At 36.6% G+C, this 23,061-nt stretch overlaps 1 protein-coding gene across 3 annotated transcripts in view; it reads right to left on the bottom strand.

Annotated features, from left to right (window-relative positions):
- Nucleotides 1–23,061, bottom strand: part of ATG5 (autophagy related 5) — a 129,793-nt gene that overhangs the window by 67,395 nt on the left and 39,337 nt on the right. For all 3 annotated transcript variants that reach the window (XM_043592031.1, XM_043592033.1, XM_043592032.1), the window contains one exon: nucleotides 8,811–8,973. In XM_043592031.1, the coding sequence (XP_043447966.1) occupies nucleotides 8,811–8,973 (163 nt within the window). The remainder of the gene's footprint in view (nucleotides 1–8,810; nucleotides 8,974–23,061) is intronic.

Consider the following 23,061-nt stretch of genomic DNA (forward strand, 5'->3'; position numbering starts at 1 on the left):
AGGAAAAGCTTCTTAAATCTTTCCACACTTACATTATAGGAAAAAAATGATAGTATGTTAGCAGGTATAAATTTTTAGACAGTTTTTTAACTGGATGAAATATAAATAAAAGAGATGATAGAGCAATCATTTCATTGTAGATGATTTGAAATTATACTTAAAAGCGCATTAAAAACTAAATCTTTGTGTTCCTATAATGCTAGGAATTCACCAAAACATTTTCAATTATTATTCAGAGTTTAGATAATTAACCTAGTCATACTGATTTATCATATATCAATTGCATCTCACGTATTCTCTACCACCAACGAACGCTGGGACAGATGACCATTCACTGTTATTAATGGACTGTTGCCAAAAACTTTTGTTAGGATTATCTGTAGGATATTATGAAGTAACTGTCTAAATGTTTTCACCAAGTTTTATTATTCATGATGTTCACTGCCAACACTACCCAAAGAACTGTAAGAGGCTATGATCCAAATTATTACCAAATGTATTTATTCATTGGAATCATGCAATTCCTTGAGCAATCTTTCTCCAAAAGCCTAACAAAGTATCTGTATAGCTTTATATTAAAACACAAATACAAAACCTTTTTAGATTTCCATCATTATTTTTAATTGCAGAAAGTAGAACACTGAGAGACTGATTTAAAAGATGTAACATAATAGAGTAAAAAATACCTGACTGTTTCACAGTAAAACTTAATTGAATGCTCAAGCAGGTTACAAATTTGCTTTAAGCAACTTTCTCACAAAGTTGTAGATTCTGGAATGCCACACACACAGCTTTAGGCTGAACTTACCCACCTTACTGTATGGCGGGCAAAATACTGGAAATGACAAAGTCAGCTGTATGCAGAAAGGAAAGCACACAATGGTTAGTGGGTATAAAGAACTGCCAAACATCAGGAATACATGCAATTGCTCCATAGTTCGCGGCCGTGTATCACTGGGGACACTGACTTAAAGGACAAATAATAAAGATGGCACCTGTAAAAGTAAACGAGTAGGAAATGAGAACCTGCGGCATTCAATGCAAACTTATTAAGCCGTCTCCATCCGCTGCCACACACGCACAGTAGCAATAACTAACTCTAGCAATAGCTAACACAACACAGCTCCACATGAATGTCTCAGAGACATCTCAGATTTTCAGCCTCAAAGCTGACCTCCTCAGTTAGGGTCGGTTCCCCGCCCCAAACCTGTTCCCCATCTAGTTATTTCATATCACAGTATAAAGCAGCACTATCCATCTAGCTGTCCCAGTCAGAATCCAGAAATGATTCTCTCCCTTTTTTTCACCCCAACATTACAGCCAATCTAACAGATTCTGTCCATTCTACCTCCAGAATAAACCCCAAATTTACAGGCTTTTCTCCATTTCATCTTATACCTGGACCTACTACTACAGCCTCTCCACTTCCAATCTTGGCTCCTTCTTTTCCATCCTCCATTCAGCAGCCAGAATGTTCTTACATCCTCTTTGTATCTCATCACTCTCCCGCTTAAAAATTCTCCAGTGACTTCCCATCGCAGGTAACATCTAAATTATTTTCCTTGGCCTATACAAGGCCCTGCATCATCTAGCTCTTTCCCATCTCTCCAACCCCACCTCATGTCACCCTTCCCTCGTGGTCACTATTATCCACGACACAGTGGCCTTCCTCCAGTTCCTTAAAACATACCAAACTCTTTGTTGTCTCGTGTCCTTGAAGCACGCTATTCCTGAAGTGGCAGTTCGTTTGTTCTCATCCTTAAGACTTCAGGTTAAATATCATCTCCTAAAAGTGGTCTTCCCTAACCACCTTAATATAAATAGGTCCAATCCCTCCTGGTATCCATTCTTACACTTTGTTTATTGCTTTCAAATAGTGTAAAATCAACTGCCAAAAGGATGTTTTGTATCCCAAGAGACTTATGAAAACAAGTAGATACAAAAGAGTGTCATTTTTGCTACACAGAAAAAAACAAAAGTGAGACTATAGAGGGAAAATAGACAAGAAGGCTAGAGAAAAAGAGGTATGCCAGAAAAAAACCCTTACATTATCTGTAATTTCAAAAAGCTACAAACAGGATTATATTCTTTGAAACTGCCCAGCATTCTCTCACCTCAGGGCCTTTGCCCTCGATGTTCCCTCTGCCTAGGGAGGTATTAACCCCAAGATAAAGCATAATGCTGCTTTGGATCTTTATTTAATGTCACCCAATCAGTGACACCTTCCACAACCATTCTATTTAAAATAACAACACCCTATCCCCACACAGTTCTCTCTCACCTTTCCCTGTTTTATTTTTCTCCCACAGCGCTTATCATCATATGACACATGAAGCATTTTACTTATGTATATATGCTTCTTGTCGGTCTCTCCCACTAGAATTGTGGCTGCATAAGGGTAGGAATTTCAGTCTGTTTTATCACCAGCATAGATTCACTAACTACTTGTTCAATGAATTAGCGTGAAAATGATACCCATAAAATACGGACCAAGTTATACAGCAGGAATTAATTCGTTAACCACATTGCATTCAAAGACATGCCTCTAAAAAGAAAATCTGTTATAGTCTTACTTAAAATCTTTCAGTGGTCCCCTATCTACCCCACCTCACTCTCTAGGGATTAAGTTCCATATCATTAAAATAGCCTATAAGGTCCTGAATAGACAGGGTCTCGGCTAACTTGCACTGTCAGGTCTCTGCCTAATTTGGACTGTTACTTACTAGCCACTCTCGGTCTTGATCACCATGCTCTCGTCAGAATGGCCTCCCTGAGCTCTCAGAACTTATTAAGCTCTTTATTGCTTCTCTGCCCAACCCGGTCATTCCCTGTGCCTGGAACACTTTCATCACAACCACCCTGCTTTCTATGCCTTCCTCTTTCCTCCACAACTCAAGTTATAAATGTGATAATTATTTAAAGGCTATCTGTTTAATGTCTGGCTCGTCTAACAGACTGTAAGCTCTGAAGAAAGGACTCTGCCTGTCACATCCACCCCAGGGGCCCCTATGCCTAGTGCAGTGCCAGGCACATGACAGGTTCCTGTAATTGGCTGAACCAAACTACCAGGATCTGGGCATGACTCTCGTATAATGAATGTTGTTTGCATGCCTTCATTAAATATCAGAATATAAAATCTATGAAGAATATAAATCTATAAACAATATTTGTGGCACTGTATGAAAGGATAAAAATTCCTATAAACTGAACGTGGGGGAGGGACGAGAAGTAATAGAGGAAACAGATTGGCCACATACTGATAACTGCTGAGGCTGGGTGACAGGTATGTGGGGGCTCATTATACTATTTACTCTGCTCTTATTTACACAATGTAAACTCAGTGCTCTCACAAGTGGTAAAAATCTGAATTTTGCTAAAGACAAACAGAAAGCTTACCAAATATCGACCTGTCGTTCAGACAAAAGGCGCAAGAGAAGTACTTATGCCTCCTCTTAGGAACCTCCTTCCATACCACCTACACCTAGAACAGCATCTGACACTGTAACATCATAGAAATTGAAGCTTCAAGACACAGAGCTCAATCTTAAAATCTCTTCTCTCTCTGCTTTAGTACTCTTTCTATGACACCACAATTATTTCTGGAAAGTTACCTTCCACTCAAGTCTTGCTTCAAAGGGACAGGGAGGGAGAGGGAAGAAGGGAAAAGGGAAAGAGGGGAAGAAAGAGGGGGAGGGGAGGGGAAGAAAGAAAGAGGAGAGGTAAGAGAGAGAGATCATCAATAGTAAATCTTCTTCCAAGAAATCCTTTGGAATCAATTGAAAAGATCTAATCATTAGAATTCAGGTATATATGATTACGACTTTATAGTCCTTGAATGTGACTTTTGTGAACTCTTACCGCATTCACATTTATAAGGAACTCCAGCTTAGAGAGGAAAGTGATCTGCCAGACCACACAACTGATAAGACATAAAGATCAGGTCCTTCTCAGACCAACAGATCTTCAGTCCAATACTTATTCTACTACATGCAACTGATAAAAACAAAGCAATGCAATTACAATCCAACTGCCTCTATCATACAAGCCTCCAAAGAGTTAAAACCATTGCATTTATCTTTTACATCACCTAACAAACAAAAGTATTTTCTTTTTTAAAAAAATTTTTTTAATGTTTATTTATTTTTGAGAGAGAGACAGACAGAGCATGAGCTAGGAAGGGGCAGAGAGAGGGAGACACAGTCTGAAGCAGGCTTCAGGCTCTGAGCTATCAGTACAGAGCCCGATGCAGGGCTCAAACCCACAGACCTCGAGATCATGACCTGAGGCGAAGTCGGGCACCTAACTGACTGAGCCACCCAGGCGCCCCCAAACAAAAGTATTTCCAAAATGTTATGACTTGTTTTAAAAATCACCTTTCAGGATTCATTATTTCCTTTTAAAAACCAGTTTTAGGTTAAAATGGCTCACTACCAAATAATGGATTACTCTAAAAAATTACTTAGCTCAAAAGGATTAACCATACTTCAGAAACAATGTAAATTTTCAACAGATTTATCAGTCAAAACTTAGATTTATTTGAAGGACTATGGAATTTATTTAATGCTATCTTTTCTTTCTTAGCGTACTCAAAAAACCAATGCTGAAAACTAAGTCATATGTAAAAATATATTTTGGAGATTTCTTCAAATCTCTAGCTTATAAGAAAATCTCTAGCTTATAAGAAAAATCGCTTGACATTTAATAGAAAATAGCCTGCACATGTAGTGACAACAGCCTCATATATAATAAAAATGTTACTTTCTTTTCTTTTTTGTGGTCATTAACGTGGTTTCACAGGGAGGTTAAATACTCTTATATCTAAAATGAAAACCCATAAAAAACACTGAAAGGCACAGTATGTCTTAAATGAGTTTTCTTGGTTTCAAAAGTTTTTCTTATTTCTCTTTCACACAGATCTGAAAAATTAAAATTAGCATTTGAAAGTATTCAAAAACTGTTTAAATCGTTGTTTAGTTGTTAGGATCTACAGGTGCAGTTCTGAATGAAATACATTTACCATCTGCTATGTCTCAATTCTGTCCAATTTACAATTATACAAATCAAAAGGTGAAATATCTTTGTTTTCACAAATTAATAGGACCTTCTTTTGGACGGAAAAGTTCTTAAACATAAAATCCATTTCCATAAATAAATTCAAACAAAATACTTCCTCCATTTTACACTAGTATTAAACTATTTATAAAAAGCCATTGATATTATTTCCTTACAGTATTAAAAAGGAATAAATAGTCATTCAGTCAATATTAACTCTGTCTGCTCTATGCCTAAGACTGGACTAGATGGTAGGGATTACAAAATGTATAATACACTCCAACCAGGAGAAATTTACATTCTAGCAGAATTACATAAATCATAACTATATGAGAGCATGATAAAATAGGAGGGCAAAAATGCATATGGGCAGACAAGGAGCCCTGACAACATGAAAACATGGGTAGTTCTGCCTCCATGTGGCTATAAGCTTCATGCAGACAGGGTCCATGTTTGTTTTATCACTGCTGGATGGTCACTAACTCCTAGTAGTGTCAGGAACATGTTAGATCTTCTTTAAATATCTGTTGGCTAAAAAAATAAAGAAGGCTTCACATAGCAGGTGATGAGAGAAATAAGCACGAAAGCACAAGTAGGAATTAGACAAAAGAGAAGGAAAGGGCATTTTAGGCAGAAGGAACTACTAAACCCATCTTTCATCAATTTACTTTAATGTAGGTAACATTCAGCCTTTTATCCCCAGATAGATTTCCTACAAACAGCCTTTACTTAGCTAAAAATTTCCTAAATGAATAGTTTAGATTTTAAAAAGTAGAATAAATAAACTACCAAGGTCTCCAGTACCCACAGGATACCACACAAACGATTTTGAGTGTAAGTTCAATCATTACCAGTACAAGCAAGACAGACCAAACAGAATTGCTACAAAAAATAATTTAGAACTAAAAATAAAAATGGAAGAAAGTACATTTTAACCACATACCATTTCCAGTCAGATTTAATGAAATTCAATTTGAAAAGTAATTTAATAAAATTTAACTTAATAAAGCTAACTTTAAAAGAGTCATATGTCCAAGAAAGAATATGAGCTAAGACAAAAATAGGAAAAGAGGTATTTTACGCCAAAAAATAGCAATGAAGGCAGTTATTAGACCAAGTCTGATACATTAAGTTATACCAAACTCTGAATGTGACATTCTGAGTCATGCTTTAGGTCAATGATAAATACGAGCTGTTGGTTTAGTCAACCTTCTGTGAGCTGGCAAATGCTTTCTAAAGCGGGCAGAGCGAGTAAATATTTTAGGCTGTGGGCCACATGGTCTCTGTCACAACTATTAACTCAGCCATTGTAGCATGAAAGCTGTCACAGACAATACACAAATAACGGGTGTGGCAGGGTTCTAATAAGTCTTTATTATAAAGACTGTTTTTATAAAAACTGGTGGCTGACGCATGACCATAGTCTGACAACCCCCTGTTCTAGGGTCTCAAAGTGACTTCTCAGTAATTCTTTTCAAGACAGCTTTACTTCCTTTCACACACTTTCCCATAAACTGTGTGTTTCATTAAAGCCTCTAAAGACACCTATAAGAGAACATAGCAGATATGCTCATGTTTTACATATAAAGAAACTGAAGCTCAAAGGGATTGAATGAGTTGCCCTACGGAGCTGCTAGGAGAGTTGAGACTAAACAACTCCTAACCAGCCCCTCACACCCAAGCCTCCAATGCCCCAAGTGAAACATTTTAATCATCTTTAGAATCCGCTGCTGAATCCTTGAGCTCTCTCTACAGCAGGCTCACCCAGTTCACAACAGATTTCAAGAACACCTACTTGAATGCCCATTTAAATTATTTACTTCAATTCTGAAGCCAAATTATTCTCAGATCCCTGCTCTCTTGACAAGATTCCAGGCTTCTTCACCTTAGGTTATCTTCTTATTCACAAGTCTCCTACAATTTCAATTCATCTTCAAATAGCCAGCAAGAAAAAGGAAGAAATATATCTTAAGGGATTGTAAAGTCTCTTAAATATTTAATAGGAATTTGTATACTCAGTAAGATAAAGGAGGGGAAAGGCTGCCTTTGCAAAACTTACAATCCAATTAAGAAATACCAAACATACAAATATAAAACTAAGGAGCAACTCATTGTAACTCAAATCTAAGAAATTAAGAGAAATGACAAAATTTAATTTACAATACACACTGTCATAAAGTATGTACCTTTTGCACTACTGAAGTCTCAGATAATGCCCTGTTTTGTATAATGAAAGTTCAATAAATACTACATGACAACAAACACCTCTTTGCCATGGTAATAGTATAGTCTCAAAGATAAAAATGGATCACAGTTTTTAAAAATTACTAAAATTATGTTTTCAAGGGTGGAGTCGGGGGGAGAAAGTGGGTCTTCTATTTTATTCTCATTATTGCCATTAAATTCCAGCTTATTTTGGACTAATTTCCTATCTAAAAACAACTATATGGACAAATACAGGCAAGCCTGGCTTTGCATAGTAGTGCAGGACTGGAAAAGTCACCATGAAACCGTGCAAAGTGATCTTAATAATCAATGGTGTGGTCTTTAAAAATTGTCAAAACATTAAAAACTCTTTCTTAGTTATAAATGCGTAAGAAAATGAAGTAAACAAAATTAATTTATTTAGTACACTGGAATTTAAAACATGAGAAGCGCTGAGAATTCCAGCATCTTATTTATTATTCTGTAAAAAACTAAAGCACAGTTTGAATAGTGCTCGCTTTCTTGACATAGAGCTTACAAGCGAGCATCTTTCCTAAACCTTGGCAAACTGTCACATGCCTTTCTGGGTCGGGATCGACTTCATCATTTGCATTTCATCATTTGCACTTCCAATGTCATGAAACATTACAGGAACGTGAGCGTTCCTGTAATGCTAAGATTTTTGCCAGCACCATTTTGCCAGGGATAAATTCACCCTTTTTGTCACAATCACTTTCCCCATTTACGCGGAAACGTTCACCTTCGCCAAGTTCCTGTGGCTGCATATCTAGCATCTCAAAAGATGGTAGTGTCAACACGCTCACAGCCCGCTGTTTCTTTTACGATTCCACTATTCCTGTAAAATCCCACGACCAACATTACCACTTTTTGTGGATTTGCTACACTTTGATCTTTCTTGGCCAATTCCCTCTTTCAATTATCCACTTTTACAAAATGTTATATGGGCTTATCACTGGAGACAAGGAGGGAACACAACTACATGCTTTGCGGTCTGTGAGTAAACTAAGTAACAGGTGAGTAACGATGATTCACTGACAGACACTGAAGGAAGTGATGTGACTGGTCTCTGATCATGATGCATCTATGCTGGTAAATGATTCATGGACTAAAGAGCTAGCAATAAAGTTTGTACTTTATGTAATTTCAGTAACTATATGAAAGTAAGTGAAATTTGAACCAGATTGTTAAGGACCTAGTATTATTTAACTAAAGCATATTAACTACTGGACCCATGCAAAACAATGGCTGCCTGTAAATAAGACAACTGGGGGGCAATCAATGCAGGCAAGATTAAGAAGATGGGAGAATACAGAGGTGAGCTGCAGATTCCTCTCAGCTTTTTCCTTGAGTGTATTTTCTAAATCCCAGTCAGGGGAGAGAGAATGCAAGCACGAAGCAAGTCATACTGCTCTGAGAAAGCAAGGGCTGGAGTTTTTAAACTTGTACCACCAATCACACCAACTATTCACAGGGTTACAGTTATTTCATACTTTAAAAAGTGGTATTCTGAAATTAAACGGTGTTATATTTACCATTTTGTAATCCCATCCAGAGCTGCTTATGATCTTTTTTCTGCATTTCATTGATAACTTGACTTTTATGCTTTAATGCATCAGCTTCTTTCACACAAGACATAAAATGAGCTTCAATTGCATCCTTAGATGGACAGTGCAGAAGGTCCTTTTCTGGAAAACTCTATCGAAGGAAAAAAATACACATATAAAACAGGTACACATATTACAAAATTAGCTTCGTAAAGAAATGCATGTCCCTCAATTATCCAATATTTTTAGCAAACCATCTGTTAACTTCCCAATGAAGAGATTTCAGTACAATTCCAAATACTCTTTAAATTAAGTTAAAAATATTTAGCTACCTGGTGTATTTTGTACTTTTTCTAATAATCCTTATGTAACATTATGTTTAAAACAACATAAAAGAAGGCTCTGAAAGAGTAATAATTTCAAAAATAGCCCTCTGGCTTGGCCATACCTAGTGCTGACAGGAATGTGGACTACAAACTCGCATACACAGCTAGCGAGGATGTAAAACAGTGCAATCACTTTGGAAAACAGTTTGGTCATTTTTTAGAAAAGTAAACATACACCTTCCATCTGATCCAGTCATTCTACAACTAGGCAATTACCTAAGAGAAACAAAAACACTTTTCCATACAAAGACTTGCATGTGAATATTCACAGTTGTCTCATTTCTAACAGCCAAAATCTAGGAAACATCCTAAATGTCAACAAGTAAATGAACACATAAATTGTAGTATAAACTTATCAAAGTGTACATTTTTAATATGTACAGTTTGCTGCATGTCAATTAGACCTTAATGAAGCGGTTAAAATGCAGCTTTTAAGGTCAACACCAAAATTTATATCCTACATGTCACTGAATCTTTTAGGCAGGTGAGGCAAAGATCACTAGACAGATAAGCAGTTATGTGAATTAGATGACTACAGTTCTTTTCACTGAAAAAAGAAAGAGAGTAAGAGCCAACACTAATTGAACACTTACTATGTGACAAACATTGTACAAGACTTTTCATATGGACTATGTAATTTAATCTTCATAACCACCCTTAAGGTAAAAACTACTGTTATTGCTACTTCACAGATTAAAAAATTTTTAATTAACTAATTAATTAAAAAGATCAGGGAGTAGAGAGAGTCGCACAGCTTGCAAGTGGTCAAGCGAGGAGTAGTCTGACTCAAGAGTCCCAGTTTTTAACCACTATGCAATACCACTTCCTCCATAAGACCTGAATACTTAAGGTAATGATTATATTCGAACATTATTTTACCAAAAGTCATATAAGTCCTTTGGTAAAAACTGAGACAAGTAATAATGGCAGAAAAAAGCACTTAGCGATAGCCTACTCGGATACTATTAATAGCAACATTCAACTACCCCAATCATGGAAAGCTCCTGAATGACAAGGAAATTTACAATGCATGCCCTCCTACCAAAAGAAAAGGCGCCTTACTACCCACTGATATTTCCTAAAATATATATTTTTTTAATGCAAATAGTCAGTCATACCTCCTGTTCTAATAAGAATTGGACTGCACAGATCTGCTGAGTAAAAAGGTAAGGCATTATTTAACTCCCCACTGGTCACAGCTGCCTGGAGAAGAGACCAGCTGAGACAATCAAATTGTCTCTCTAGGTACAAAGGGATTTTTAGATTCATGGTGCTATTGAACCAGAGATCCATGAAGAACAAAGACAGGGATTTTCAGACATAGGCCCACAAAGGCAAAGATGATGAGAAAATATAAAATTCTGTAAAAATGAAAAGGCAAAAGGAGAATAGGAGAGAGAGAAAGGCAACACTACAAGATGGGAGAGGGTATGGATGGCAGAGGGAGGGTCCCTGCCTTAATCGGCTTTACAATCCACTGTATTTGTTCTGCTTAGGCTAGATTGAAGGGAGTTGTCCTGGTTTCCTGACCAGGATAAACAATAAAATGTACATCATATCAATGCTACGATATTCAAATGGATTAACATTATAGTAATTATTTCTATTTATGAAAACTTTAACTTTGTTATATTTGGTCTCTAAATTTAGAATGGCTTTTTCAGATACTGTACAGTTCTCTGTGCCACTAACTGTCCATTTTGATGATATATGAGTGGCAGCAAATAAGAAAGTTCATACTCCAAAGTAAGTATTACTTTCATGTAGCTTGAATTTATGACCTATTTAAGCTTACATACTGTTGGAATTTCTTAAAATTGTGTACAATCTGATTATGAAAAAAGTAGTTAGGATCTCTCAAAAACAATGGTTTGAGAAATCAAAGGGAAAAATCCCCCATTTTCTAGTGTTGCTTCAGCATAGGCGGCTAATCCCCTCAATGGCTGCTGCAATCAGAAAAGATACTGAAGCCTTGCTCTTCCCAGATTTCTATTGTTCTGCATGTTTCTAAACTTAACCAATTTGCAGACACCCATAACTGATAGCTGACAATCATAAATGACTAGTCTTTATTGTAAATGAGTGGTCTATCAAGAGTGCAGGTTTTTATATATGTATGCTTCGAGAGAATATTCTATATCTCTAGGAGGAAAGTGAACTATTTAATAAAATGAACTCAAAGGAAACATGAAAGCAGTAACAGAAAGAGGAAATACTACACAGGCAGTCACAGCAACTGAATCAATCATTGCAATGAATAAAGTGACAGATGTTTCAGCCAAAGTCCCCTCTTTGGCTGACTTCAGTCAAAGTCCCCCTCAAAGACAGACAGACAGAGACAGTGAGCGAGTGGAGGAGGGACAGAGAGAGAGGGAGACACAGAATCTGAAGCAGGCTCCAGGCTCCGAGCCGTCAGCACAGAGCCCAACACTGGACCCAAACCCACAAACCGTGAGATTATGACCTGAGCTAAAGTCGGATGCTTAACCAACTGAGCCACCCCAGGCATCCCAGTCTAATCTGGAAAATACCACTTACTTAGATATTATCGTCAGTGTCCTTTAATTAAAATATTAACCCAATTTAGATGGTCTAAAACAGATACATAAACATTAGATAACCAAACAACACTAAACTGAAACTACTCACAAGTGAAAAAAAAAAAGGCTTTTCAACTTATTAATATTTCAAGCTTGACACCAAAAGCTAAGGCAACAAAAGCAAAAACAAACAAGTATGACTAGAACAAACTAAAAAGCTTGTGCACAGCAAAAACCATCAACAAAATGAAAAGGCAATCTATGGAAGAGGAGAAAATAACTGCAAATCATATATCTAGTAAAGGAATAATATCCAAAATATATTTTAAAAAATCATACAACTCATCAACAAAAAACAAACCATCCAATTAAAAAATAGACATTTTTCCAAAGAAGACCTACATACGACAAACAGACACAGATGCTCAACATCACTCATCATCAGAGAAATGCAAATCAAAACCACAGTGAGATATCACCGCACTCCTAATAGAATGGCTATTAACAAAAAGACAAGAAATAACAAATGTTGATGAGGATGTTGAGAAAAAGAACCCTTTTGTACTGACAGCAGGAATATAAATTGGTGCAGACACTATGGAAAATACTATGTGGAGGTTTCTCTAAAACTTAAAAACGAAATCACTATCTCAGAAAGATATCTGCACTCCCATGTTCATTGCAGCATTATTTATAGTAGCCAGGACATAGAAACAACATAACTGTCCTTGGACAGATGAATGGATAAAGAAGATGTGGTATGTGTGTATGTATATATACACATACATATACACACATAATAGAATACCATTCAGCCATTAAAAAGAACAAGGTCTCTGCATCTGTGACATGGATGGACCTTGAGGCATTATCTAAGTGAAGTAAGTCAGAAAGAGAAACACACATACCATAATGATCTCACTTATATGTGGAACCTAAAAGGGGCGGGGGGTGGTGAAGCTCACAGATACAGAGCATAAACTAGTAGTTGCCAGAGGCAGTGGTTGAGGATTACACAAAAAGAGTGAAGGGGATCAAAAGATAAAAACTTCCAGTTATGAAATAAGTAATAATTACATGGGGGTGTAATGTACAGCTCAATAACTACAGTCACTAATAGTGTATTGTAGGGGTGCCTGTGTGGCTCAGTCGGTTAAGCACCTGACTTTGGCTCAGGTCATGATCTCACAGTTTGTGAGTTCAAGCCCCGCTTCAAGCCTCACTTCGGGCTCTGCTCTGACAGTGTGGAGCCTGTGTGGGATTCACGCTCTCTCCCTCTCTCTCTCTGCCCCTCATGGGATTCTCTTTCTCTGCCTCTCATGGGATTCTCTCTCTCACTCCCTCTCTGCCCCTTGATCACTCTCGCCCTCTCTCTCTCAAAACAAATACTGTATTGTATATTTGAAAGCTGCTGAGAGTAAATTTTAAAAATTCTCATCACAAGAAAAATTTGTAACTATGTATGGTGACAGATGTTAACTAGTGATCTTCTTGCAACTTATACAAATACTGAATCATGTTGCACACTCAAGAGTAATATAATACTATATGTCAATTATACCTCAATTTTTAAAAAATACTGTAAGCTCTAGTGAGACAAGAGAGGAAAACAAAAAGTCTCCATGTGATCCAAAAGAATCAAACACCCCCTTAAAAATGCAGCAGTTGCTAATACAGTGTTACAGACTCAATGTTTGTGTCCCCCTAGTATTCTCAGGCTGAAGCCCTAATCCTCAATGTGGCTGTATTTGGAGACGGGCCCCTAAGGAATCAATTAAGGTTAAATGAAATCATATGGGTGGGACCCTGATCCAACAGGACTAGTGTCCTTATAAGAAAGACAGCACAGAGCTCACTCACTCTCCACACACAAGGAGGAAAGGCCATATAAAGACACAGAGAGAAAGCAACCATCTGCACACCAGGAAAACAGCCCTCACCAGAAACTGAATCCTGCTGGACTTTGATCTTGGATTTTCCAGCCTCCTGAACCGTGTGTGAGAAAATAAATTTCTCTTTTTAAGCCATTCAGTCTGTGGTATTTTGTTATGGCAAAATAACATACATAGCAATGTTGTTTTATTTGACTGTTGAGTCACCTCTAATAGCACACTCCGCATTCTTACAGGGAAAATATAAGGCCATAGTTTTAAAAGACTTACTTTTATAAAATCTTAAAATTTCCTTCTAAGATCACTTTGGTGTGTGTGCATGTGGGGATCGAAAGGGAGGGGATTTTTCAAATATATCTTTTAAAATATAATTTTCAGGATGACAGAAGAATATGCCATGAAAGTTAATGCAATCAATGCTAAAATCAGCACTAAAATTGGCTAAACTTTCTTGATTTTCTTAAACCTTTTTAAAGACTTTATTTTTGAGTAATCTCTATACCCAACATGGGGCTTGAACTCACAACCCCGAGATCAAGAGTTGCACACTCTACAAAATGAGACAGCCAGGCACCCCAATTTCCTTAAAGCTTCTAATTTTACCAAATCCAATCTACAAACTTACCTTCAACCAATCATCTCCTTCCTTCCTGGTATAATCTAAGGAGTATCTGCCACCCTATTTGCTATATCCCATCTTTTTGAATCTTTGAAACTCAATGCAATTAATTATTCCCCTCTTCCTAGAAATCATTTTTAACGATTTTCTCTCTAATCACTGTTTCCCATTATTTGTTCCTAAAAATAAAACATGCACCCAAAGCAAAATTAAAAAAAAAAAAAAAGAAAACAGATGAACATAAGGGAAGGGAAGCAAAAATAATATAAAAACAGGGAGGGGGACAAAACCGACTCTTAAATATAGAGAACAAACAGAGGGTTACTGGAGGGGTTGTGGGAGGAAGGATGGGCTCAATGGGTAGGAATCATTAAGGAATCTACTCCTGAAATCATTGTTACACTATATGCTAACTTATTTACATGTAAATTAAAAAATAAAATTAAAATAATAATAAAATAAAACTTAAATTAAAAAAAAAACAAAACCAACTTCCCTCTGGTTATAGTCCTCTTTCTTCTTCCCTTCAGAGCCAACCTTTAAGGTGACCAAGCTGGCAGTCAGCTCTTATTATCCATGTAATCTGTCTGCTACCCTCACCACTCTTGCAAACTGCTCTCTTGAAGGTGAGCAATGGTACCTTTCAGCCCTTGTTTTAAGCTCTCACCAAACATCTAGCATCTTTGAATACACTCCTTGAAGCAGTCATCCTCAAGTCTGTGATACCACACTACTCATTTTTCTCTGATCTTCTCTCATTCTCATCTGCAAAAAGCCTATTCCAGCGCCATTCCTTAAATGCCAGTATTCTTCAAGTTTCTAGCCTAGGACCTCATTGCTTTTTTCATTCCATGCTCACCCTCCTAAGCTTTCCTACTTCCACTTCATTTATGGACTAATAAGTCTTGATATCTGTCCCAGCCAAGATCCTTCTCATGACAAGGATGCATATGCTCATTAATCTAGTAGATATATCAGTAGGCATATGAGACTTCAGCAAATCCAAAAGAAATGTCCTCTTGATTCCTCCTCTCCACCTCCCACATTCAGTCAAGTTCTACTGAGTCCACATCCCCAATAGATCTGAATCCATTCACTTTCAACATCCCCAGAGCCGTTTTCCTAGTACAAACTGACAACTATCCAACATTTCTGAGAAGCCTTGAAGCTGGGTCTCATGCCCACAGTCCTAAGCCCTTTAATTCGATTTTCACATTGGGAGTCACGGTGATTTTCCTAAAATACAAATCAGATCTTCTCACACTCAGCTGCTCTGCTCTACTTTCAGGAAAAAAAATCAAACTTCTCCCAAAGCCTTCGAGGTTCTGAAAGACTTACATCTCGGCTAACCTCTTCATCATAATCTCTTGCTCCCACTTCACATACTCCATTCTCTTTCCCTTCTCCCACACACACATTCTCTGCTCCGATGATCTTGATTATCCATCACCTACTCATTCTCTCAGCCTTACTCCCTCATTTCTGTGCCTCTACACAAAACATCTCCTCTGCCTAGAACCCTCTCTCTCCTTGCCTATCACATGACCACTTACACAACTACAAAAATATCCTCCTCCTTCTTCAGGTTCAGATTTACATCACCTCCTACAGGAAATTTTTTACATCCCAAGTCTGGGTTAAGTTCACAAAGTTCATATACTTAACTCTATGTCACTTACGTTCTTATGTCACACCACTTTTAACCTCCACAAGGCAGAGACCATGACTGTTCTCACCTGTCCTTTCTCAGTAAACTTTTTAAATCAAGTCAGTGTTACTGATTCACACAGAGTGAAACGCAAAAATTTTAAGTATACAGATAAACAGTTAAATCTGCCCAAATAAGATATACAATATTACTGTCACTACACCCAAAAAGTTCTTTGGGGCCCTTTGCAATCAGTTCCCCCTCATTTTGACCCAGCTTGTCTGACTTGTAACACAAGATTAGTTTTGCCTATAATACAATCACATACAAATAGAATCATAAAATGCATATAATCCAGCATCTTTTACTTAGCACAATGCTTTTGCAATTCATCTGTTACTGCATGTATAAATAGTTCCTTTTTGCTGTGGAGTAGTATACCACTGAATTGTTAAACCAGTCCGTTCATCCAAAAATCTTACATTAAGATTGTATCCAGATTGTAGCTATTATTAAGAAAGCTGCTGTGAACTTTAGTGTACAAATATTTTGTGAACATGTTTTCATTTTTCTTGGGTATTTACCTTAAAACAGAAATGCTGGATCACAGAATAAGTTTATGGTTAACATTATTTAGAAACTGCCAAATTGTTTTCCAAGGTGATACCACAATTTTACACAACCACCACCAAGTTATGAGAGTTTTGGTTATTCCATGTCCTCAAACTTGGTGCTGTCAGTCTTTTTAATTTTAGTCTTTTTTTTTTTGTTTTAAATATGGGATGCTTCACAACTGTGTGTGTCATCCTTATCTCCTCTCATTCCAATTCCAATTTATACACTGCCAAAGTAAGCATTCATTGTGGTTTTAATATGCACTTCCCTGATGACTAAAAGTGTTGAGTGCCTTTTCATGTGCTAATTGGTTATTCATATATACACATACACATATTACGTGAATACATATGAATAATTTATATGTATGTATATACACATTTGTGTATATACACCATTCAAGTTTTTTGGATTGGTTCCAAAGCAAGTGATATATTAGAGAACAATTTGAGGAATGTGAACTTCATATTTACTTTTGTAAATACTGTCCACCAGAAATACTAGGTGAATAAAGAAACGGCACCCAGCTAAACTGAGCCACAAAATACACAAAACACACACACTTCGGCAATGCACCTGCCTCCTCGATTCCCGTTACAAGCTACACTCATCCACATCTGGTGTTACGGTTTTGTCTGATTTGAGACAACTTTCCTTCCACCACTTCACAATAAGTGACAGGCTGCAAACTCTTCCAATGCTCATTTCTACAAACCAAACTTCCAGTCTTTTTCAATATAAAGTGCTATATTTATTGTAGTATTTATGTACTTAACAATTTAATATATGTAAAACTGTGCTTTTATTAGGTTCCTATATTTTTTTGTCACTAATAAAGTTTTCAGTTTTGTGCCCTTAATGAATTTTCCCCCAAGTCCTGTGATTTTTAACAGCATATTGTTTTTTAGGAATACATATTTTGCAGTAGAGTAAAACTGCCTGTAGAAGTGGTGGGAATAGACATCCTTGCCTTTTTCCTGATCTTAGGGTGAAACATTCAGTAAACCACCGTTTAGCATGATTTTAGCTATAGGCTTTTATACTTACTCTGTGTCAAATCAAAGAAATTCCCTTCTATTCCTAAATTTGCTAAGTGTTTTGAGGACAAATGAATACTGAGTTTTGTCAAAAGCCTTTTTCGGCAAGGATCTATGTGGCTGTATGATTTTTCTACCTTTGTCTGTAAATGTGCTGAATTATATGTATTCATTGATACTTGAAAGCTGAATCACCCTTGTATTTCTGGGACAACCTCAACACAGTCGTGGTGTATTGTCCTTTTCCTATATTGCTAGATTCAGTTTGTTAGTATTTTCTTGAGAGTTTTTGCATTTATGTTCATGAGGGATACTGGTCTGTGTTTTGTTTTGTTTTGTTTTGTTTTTCTTTTAATATCCATTACACATTCTGGCATCAGTTACTCTGGCCTGTTGAGCAAACTGGGAAATATTCCCTCCCTTTCTATTTTCTGAAAAAAAAGTCTGTAAAGATTGGGTACTATTTATTCCTTAAATATTCGATAGAATTCACCAATGAAATTTTACAAATTTCACTTTACAAGAAAGTTTTTTTAATGACAAATCCAACTTCTATATACATTTAGGGGTTATTCATATCTGCTATTTATTGTGTCAGTTTCAGTAAATTGTATTTTCACTGAGTATGTCAATTTGTCAAATTTGCTGGCATAAAGTTGTTCATTTCATTTCTCACTATCCTCTTAATAGCTATAGGATCTGTAGTAATATTCCATTTTTCATTCCTGATATCAGTATAAATTATGTTTTCTACTACAGAAAGTTTGTAAGTTCCTCTAAGCTTGGTTTTATATGAACCTCACAAACTTTATTATGTTGTGTTTCCATTATCATTTAGTTTGAAGTATTTTTATTTTTTTTTATTAAAAAAAATTTTTTTTCAACGTTTTTTAATTTATTTTTGGGACAGAGAGAGACAGAGCATGAACGGGGGAGGGGCAGAGAGAGAGGGAGACACAGAATCGGAAACAGGCTCCAGGCTCTGAGCCATCAGCCCAGACAGAGCCCGACATGGGGCTCGAACTCACGGACCGCGAGATCGTGACCTGGCTGAAGTTGGACGCTTAACCGACTGCGCCACCCAGGTGCCCCAGTTTGAAGTATTTTTAAATTTCGCTTGTGATTTCTTCTTTGACCCAGAGTTAACTGAGGATTCAGTGACCCTATCCTTTAGACAACTGTGGTCATATATTTTATTTCAATGGTAGTATTAACCCTTCTGTAAAATTCTATCATTCTTATTTTAAACAGCCATATCCCTTTTAAAGCAGTTAAAGGAGGTAATCTTTTGTATTACCATTTTATTAACCATTTCTGGTATTCTTCACTCCTGTCTGTAGCTTCTTTCAGTGTCTTAAGATGTCACTGTATTGTATTTTGATTTCTCATAAGATCCATCATTCATCATCATTTACTGTTCTCTTTTAGGTCATGTTTCTTTTTTTGTAGCAGCTTTCAAGATTTTCTATATATTACTGGGTTTCAGAATTTTGATTATGATATGCCTAGGTATGCTACATATTTACTTGCTTAGAATTTCCTGAGCTTCTTCCAATACACAGATTGTTTTCTCCCCCAAATACAAAAAATCATTAACCATTATTTCTTTTTTAGAAACTGAGATATAATTCAGATGATATTTGCTTAAAATCCACCATTTAAAAAAGTACATTTCAGTAGTTTTAAGTATATTCACAAGGTTGTACAACAATCACTACTATCAAATTATGTAACTCCAGGAAAACCTCGTATTTATAAGCAGTCATACTAATTTACTTTCTGTCTCTAGATTTTGCACATTCTGGACATTTCATATAAATGCATCCCAATGTGTATACAATATGCAGTCTTTTGTGTCTTCCTTCTTTCACTTAGCATGACATTTCAAAGTTCATCTATGCCATAGCATGGATCAATACCATGGATCAATTCCATGACTAAATTATAGAGTTGACCCTTGAACAAGTGGTTAGAAGTGCCAACTCACATCCCTCCCTATGCAATTGAAAATCTACATGTAACTTTTGACTGCCCAGAAATTTAATTATGAATAACCTGATTGGAAGCCTTACAATAACATAAAGAGTCAATCACCTATTTTATGTATGTTTTCTATACTGTATTTTACTATAAAGTGAGCTAGAGAATAGAAAATAATAAGGAAAAGAAAATACATTTATAATACTGTAGTATGTTTATATACATAAAAAAAAAACCTGTATGTAAGTGGACCCACGCAGTTCAAATCCATGTTGTTTCAAATTGTTATTTGAACATGTTGATCCATGTTATTCTGTTGTATGGCTATGCATTTTGTTTATTCATTCATCAGTTGATAAGCACTGGGGTTGCTTCCATTTTTTGGCTATTATGACTAATGCTGCTATGAACATCCATGTGCAAGTTCTTATGTGGACATATGTTTTCAATTCCCTGGGGTAAATAACTATGACTGGAATTGGTGGGTCATATGGCAAGTCTATGTTTAATCATTTGAGGAACTGTCAGACTGGTCTCCAAAGCAGCCACATCATTTTACATTTCTAATAGTAACATGTAACATATGAGAGTACCAATTAATCCACACTCTAACACCTGTTATTATCCAGCTTTTTGATTACAGTTATCTTAGTGGGTTGAAGAGAAAACTCAATGGTATCTTTCTTTGCCCCTCTTTAATAACTATTCTGAACATCATTTCACATGCCTTGTTGGCCATTTATATATCTTCTTTAGAGAAATGTCTACTCAAATACTTTGCCCATTTTTTTTGTTTGTTTGTTCATTTTTACTTTGCTCATTTTTAATTGGGCTCTTTACCTTTTTAGTATTGAATTCTAGGAGTTCTTTATATATTCTGGACACTAGACCCTTCTTAGATGATATGATTTTGCAAATATTTTCTCTTATGGGTTATCTTTTTACGTCCTTTGAAGCACAAAGGTTTTCATTTTGATCAAGTCCAATTTACCTGTCCCCCCCCCCTCACTTTGGTTTCAGTGTTATACCCAATAATTCACTGCCTAATCCAATGTCACAAATTTATTTATTTTTATGAAAGTTAAATAATTTTAGTTCTTACATTTAGGTCTCTGATCCATTCCAACGTATTATTTTTTTTTTTAACATACAGTCACTTTCATTCTCTTACATGTGGGTATCCAGTTTGCCAGCACAACCTGTTGAAAAACTATTCTTTCCCTCACTGAACTGCCTTGGCACCCATATAGAAAATCAACTGCCCACAAATTTATGTTTTAGTCTTGACTCTCACTTCTACTCCACTGATTTATGTCTGTCCTTAGGCCAATACTATGGAGTTTAGGTCACTGTAGCTTTGAAATAAAGAAATGGGAGTCTAATCGGGGCACCTGGGTAGCTAAGTCAGTCAAGCATCCGACTCTGGATCTGGGCTCAGGTCATGATCTCATGGTTCAAGAAGTCGAGCCACACGTCAGGCTCTGTGCTCACAGTGCAGAGACTGCTTTGGGATTCTCTCTCTCCCCCTCTGTCTGCCTTTCACCCACTTGCACAAACACGTGTACATATGCTCTCTCTCTCTCAAAATAAATAAACATTAAAAAAAAACAGTTAAGGGGAGCCTGGATGTCTCAGTTGGTTAAACATCAGACTTCACCTCAGGTTATGATCTCACAGTTCATGAGTTCAAGCCCTGCATTGGGCTCTCTGCCATCAGTACACCACCTGATTCAGATGTTCTGTCTCCCTTTCTCTCTGCCCTTCCTCTGTTCACATTCTCTCTCTCTCAAAATAAAGGAAACATTAAAAAAAAAAAACAAAACTAAAAATGGGAGTCTAATCATTATTTCTTAAAAACATTTTTCTGAATCCTTCCCTCTTTCCTCTCCTCCTAGGACTCTAAGTACATATATGTAAGAGTGCCTGGTATTATCCAAGAGGTCATCGGGACTCTGTCTCCCCCACCACTAGCACTGATTTTCTTCTTTTGATTCTTCATATTGGATAATTTCTATGGATCTGACTATAAGTTCACAGAACCCATCTTGTGTCATCTCCAATTCACCGTTAAGCCCATCCAGTGAATTTTTCATTTCAGGTATTATTCTTTTCAGTTCTATAATTGTGTAATCTTATTTTAAGTCATTGAGTTAATAGTTGCTTTAATTCATTTTTCCGAATTTCAAATGTGGGTTATCTCAGGACCAGTTTCTATCGATAGCATTCTTCCCCTTGATATGGTTCAAATTTTCCTGTTTATTTGCATGTATAGTAATAATTAGTTGTATGCTGAACCCTGTAAATATGGTGTGGGTTTTCTAGGTTGTATTGTCTTTTTGGTGAGTTTTGTTCTGCCTGGTGCCTCTCTGTACGATCCCAAGAAGGCCTAATTTTAGGCTTTATTAGAGCAGATCCAAAGCAATCCTTGCTCTTTAATGGGAGTTGGCCACCCTTTTTCTGTAAAAGGCTAGACAGTAAAAGTATTAGACTTGTGGGCCATACAGTGTCTAACAAGTGCTCAACTTTGTCCATGTAGCCCAAAAGTAATATGTAAATGAATTAGCATTGATGGCTGCATTTTAAAACAAATTTATTTACAGTCACTAGAATGTATATTCCACATAATTTTCAAGCTTCGCAAAATACTATTCTTGTGTAATCATTTTTTCAGCCACTAAAAAATATAAAAACCATCCTTAGATCACAAACCACACAAAACAATCAGTAGGCCAGATTTAGCACAGATCATAATCTGCTAATCTTGCTCTGAGATATAATTCTTACTCCTATAGCATGGTCTTTCTGGTCTCAGATAAATGTTTAGTTAGGTTAACTAGGTCTCTCTCCAGATGAGCTGGAATCCAGCCTCTCCAGGTATAATGGGACCTATCCCAATCTAACATGCATTCTCTAGTTGGCCTTGAGGAATATTGCCTATGCATGTGTAGCCCAACTCTCAGTAAAGGACTCTTGGGAAAGTCACACTGATGCTTTCTTCGATACCCTGCTTAGCAAATTCCAGCTGCTTCAGTGGCTCAGAACTCCAATTTCTGCATCCTTAACTCAGCAGGACTTGTCTGCTCTATTTGAGTTTCATTCCCCATGACACAGTCAGGAAACTGCCCTGAAGCACAGAGATGGGCTAAATGTGGTGCTCACCTTGTTTGTTCTTTCTCTCTAATGTCCAGTGCCTGAAAAGAGCTCTACTTCATATATTTTGTCCAGTTTTATAGCTGTTTATGGCTGGAGGAAAAATCCAATCCAATTACTCTGTCATAGCTGAAAAGCAGATGTTAACCTCAATAAATATTCAATGAATAAATTAATGGCTAAACAAACCATATTTTATAAAGTTTTAAGTATACATGACCCTCCATGATCTCCACCTCCTTCACACCATTCTGCAATCCCTTCCCCTAGACTATAGACAAGACTTTTATTTGCATTTAACCAAAAGAATATGGCAAAGGCTATGGGATCTTACTCCTACGATTAAGTCATGCTATATAAAACTCCAATCAT

This window comes from Prionailurus bengalensis, chromosome B2, assembly GCF_016509475.1.
Source record: "Prionailurus bengalensis isolate Pbe53 chromosome B2, Fcat_Pben_1.1_paternal_pri, whole genome shotgun sequence".
Classification (NCBI taxonomy): Eukaryota; Metazoa; Chordata; class Mammalia; order Carnivora; family Felidae; genus Prionailurus; species Prionailurus bengalensis.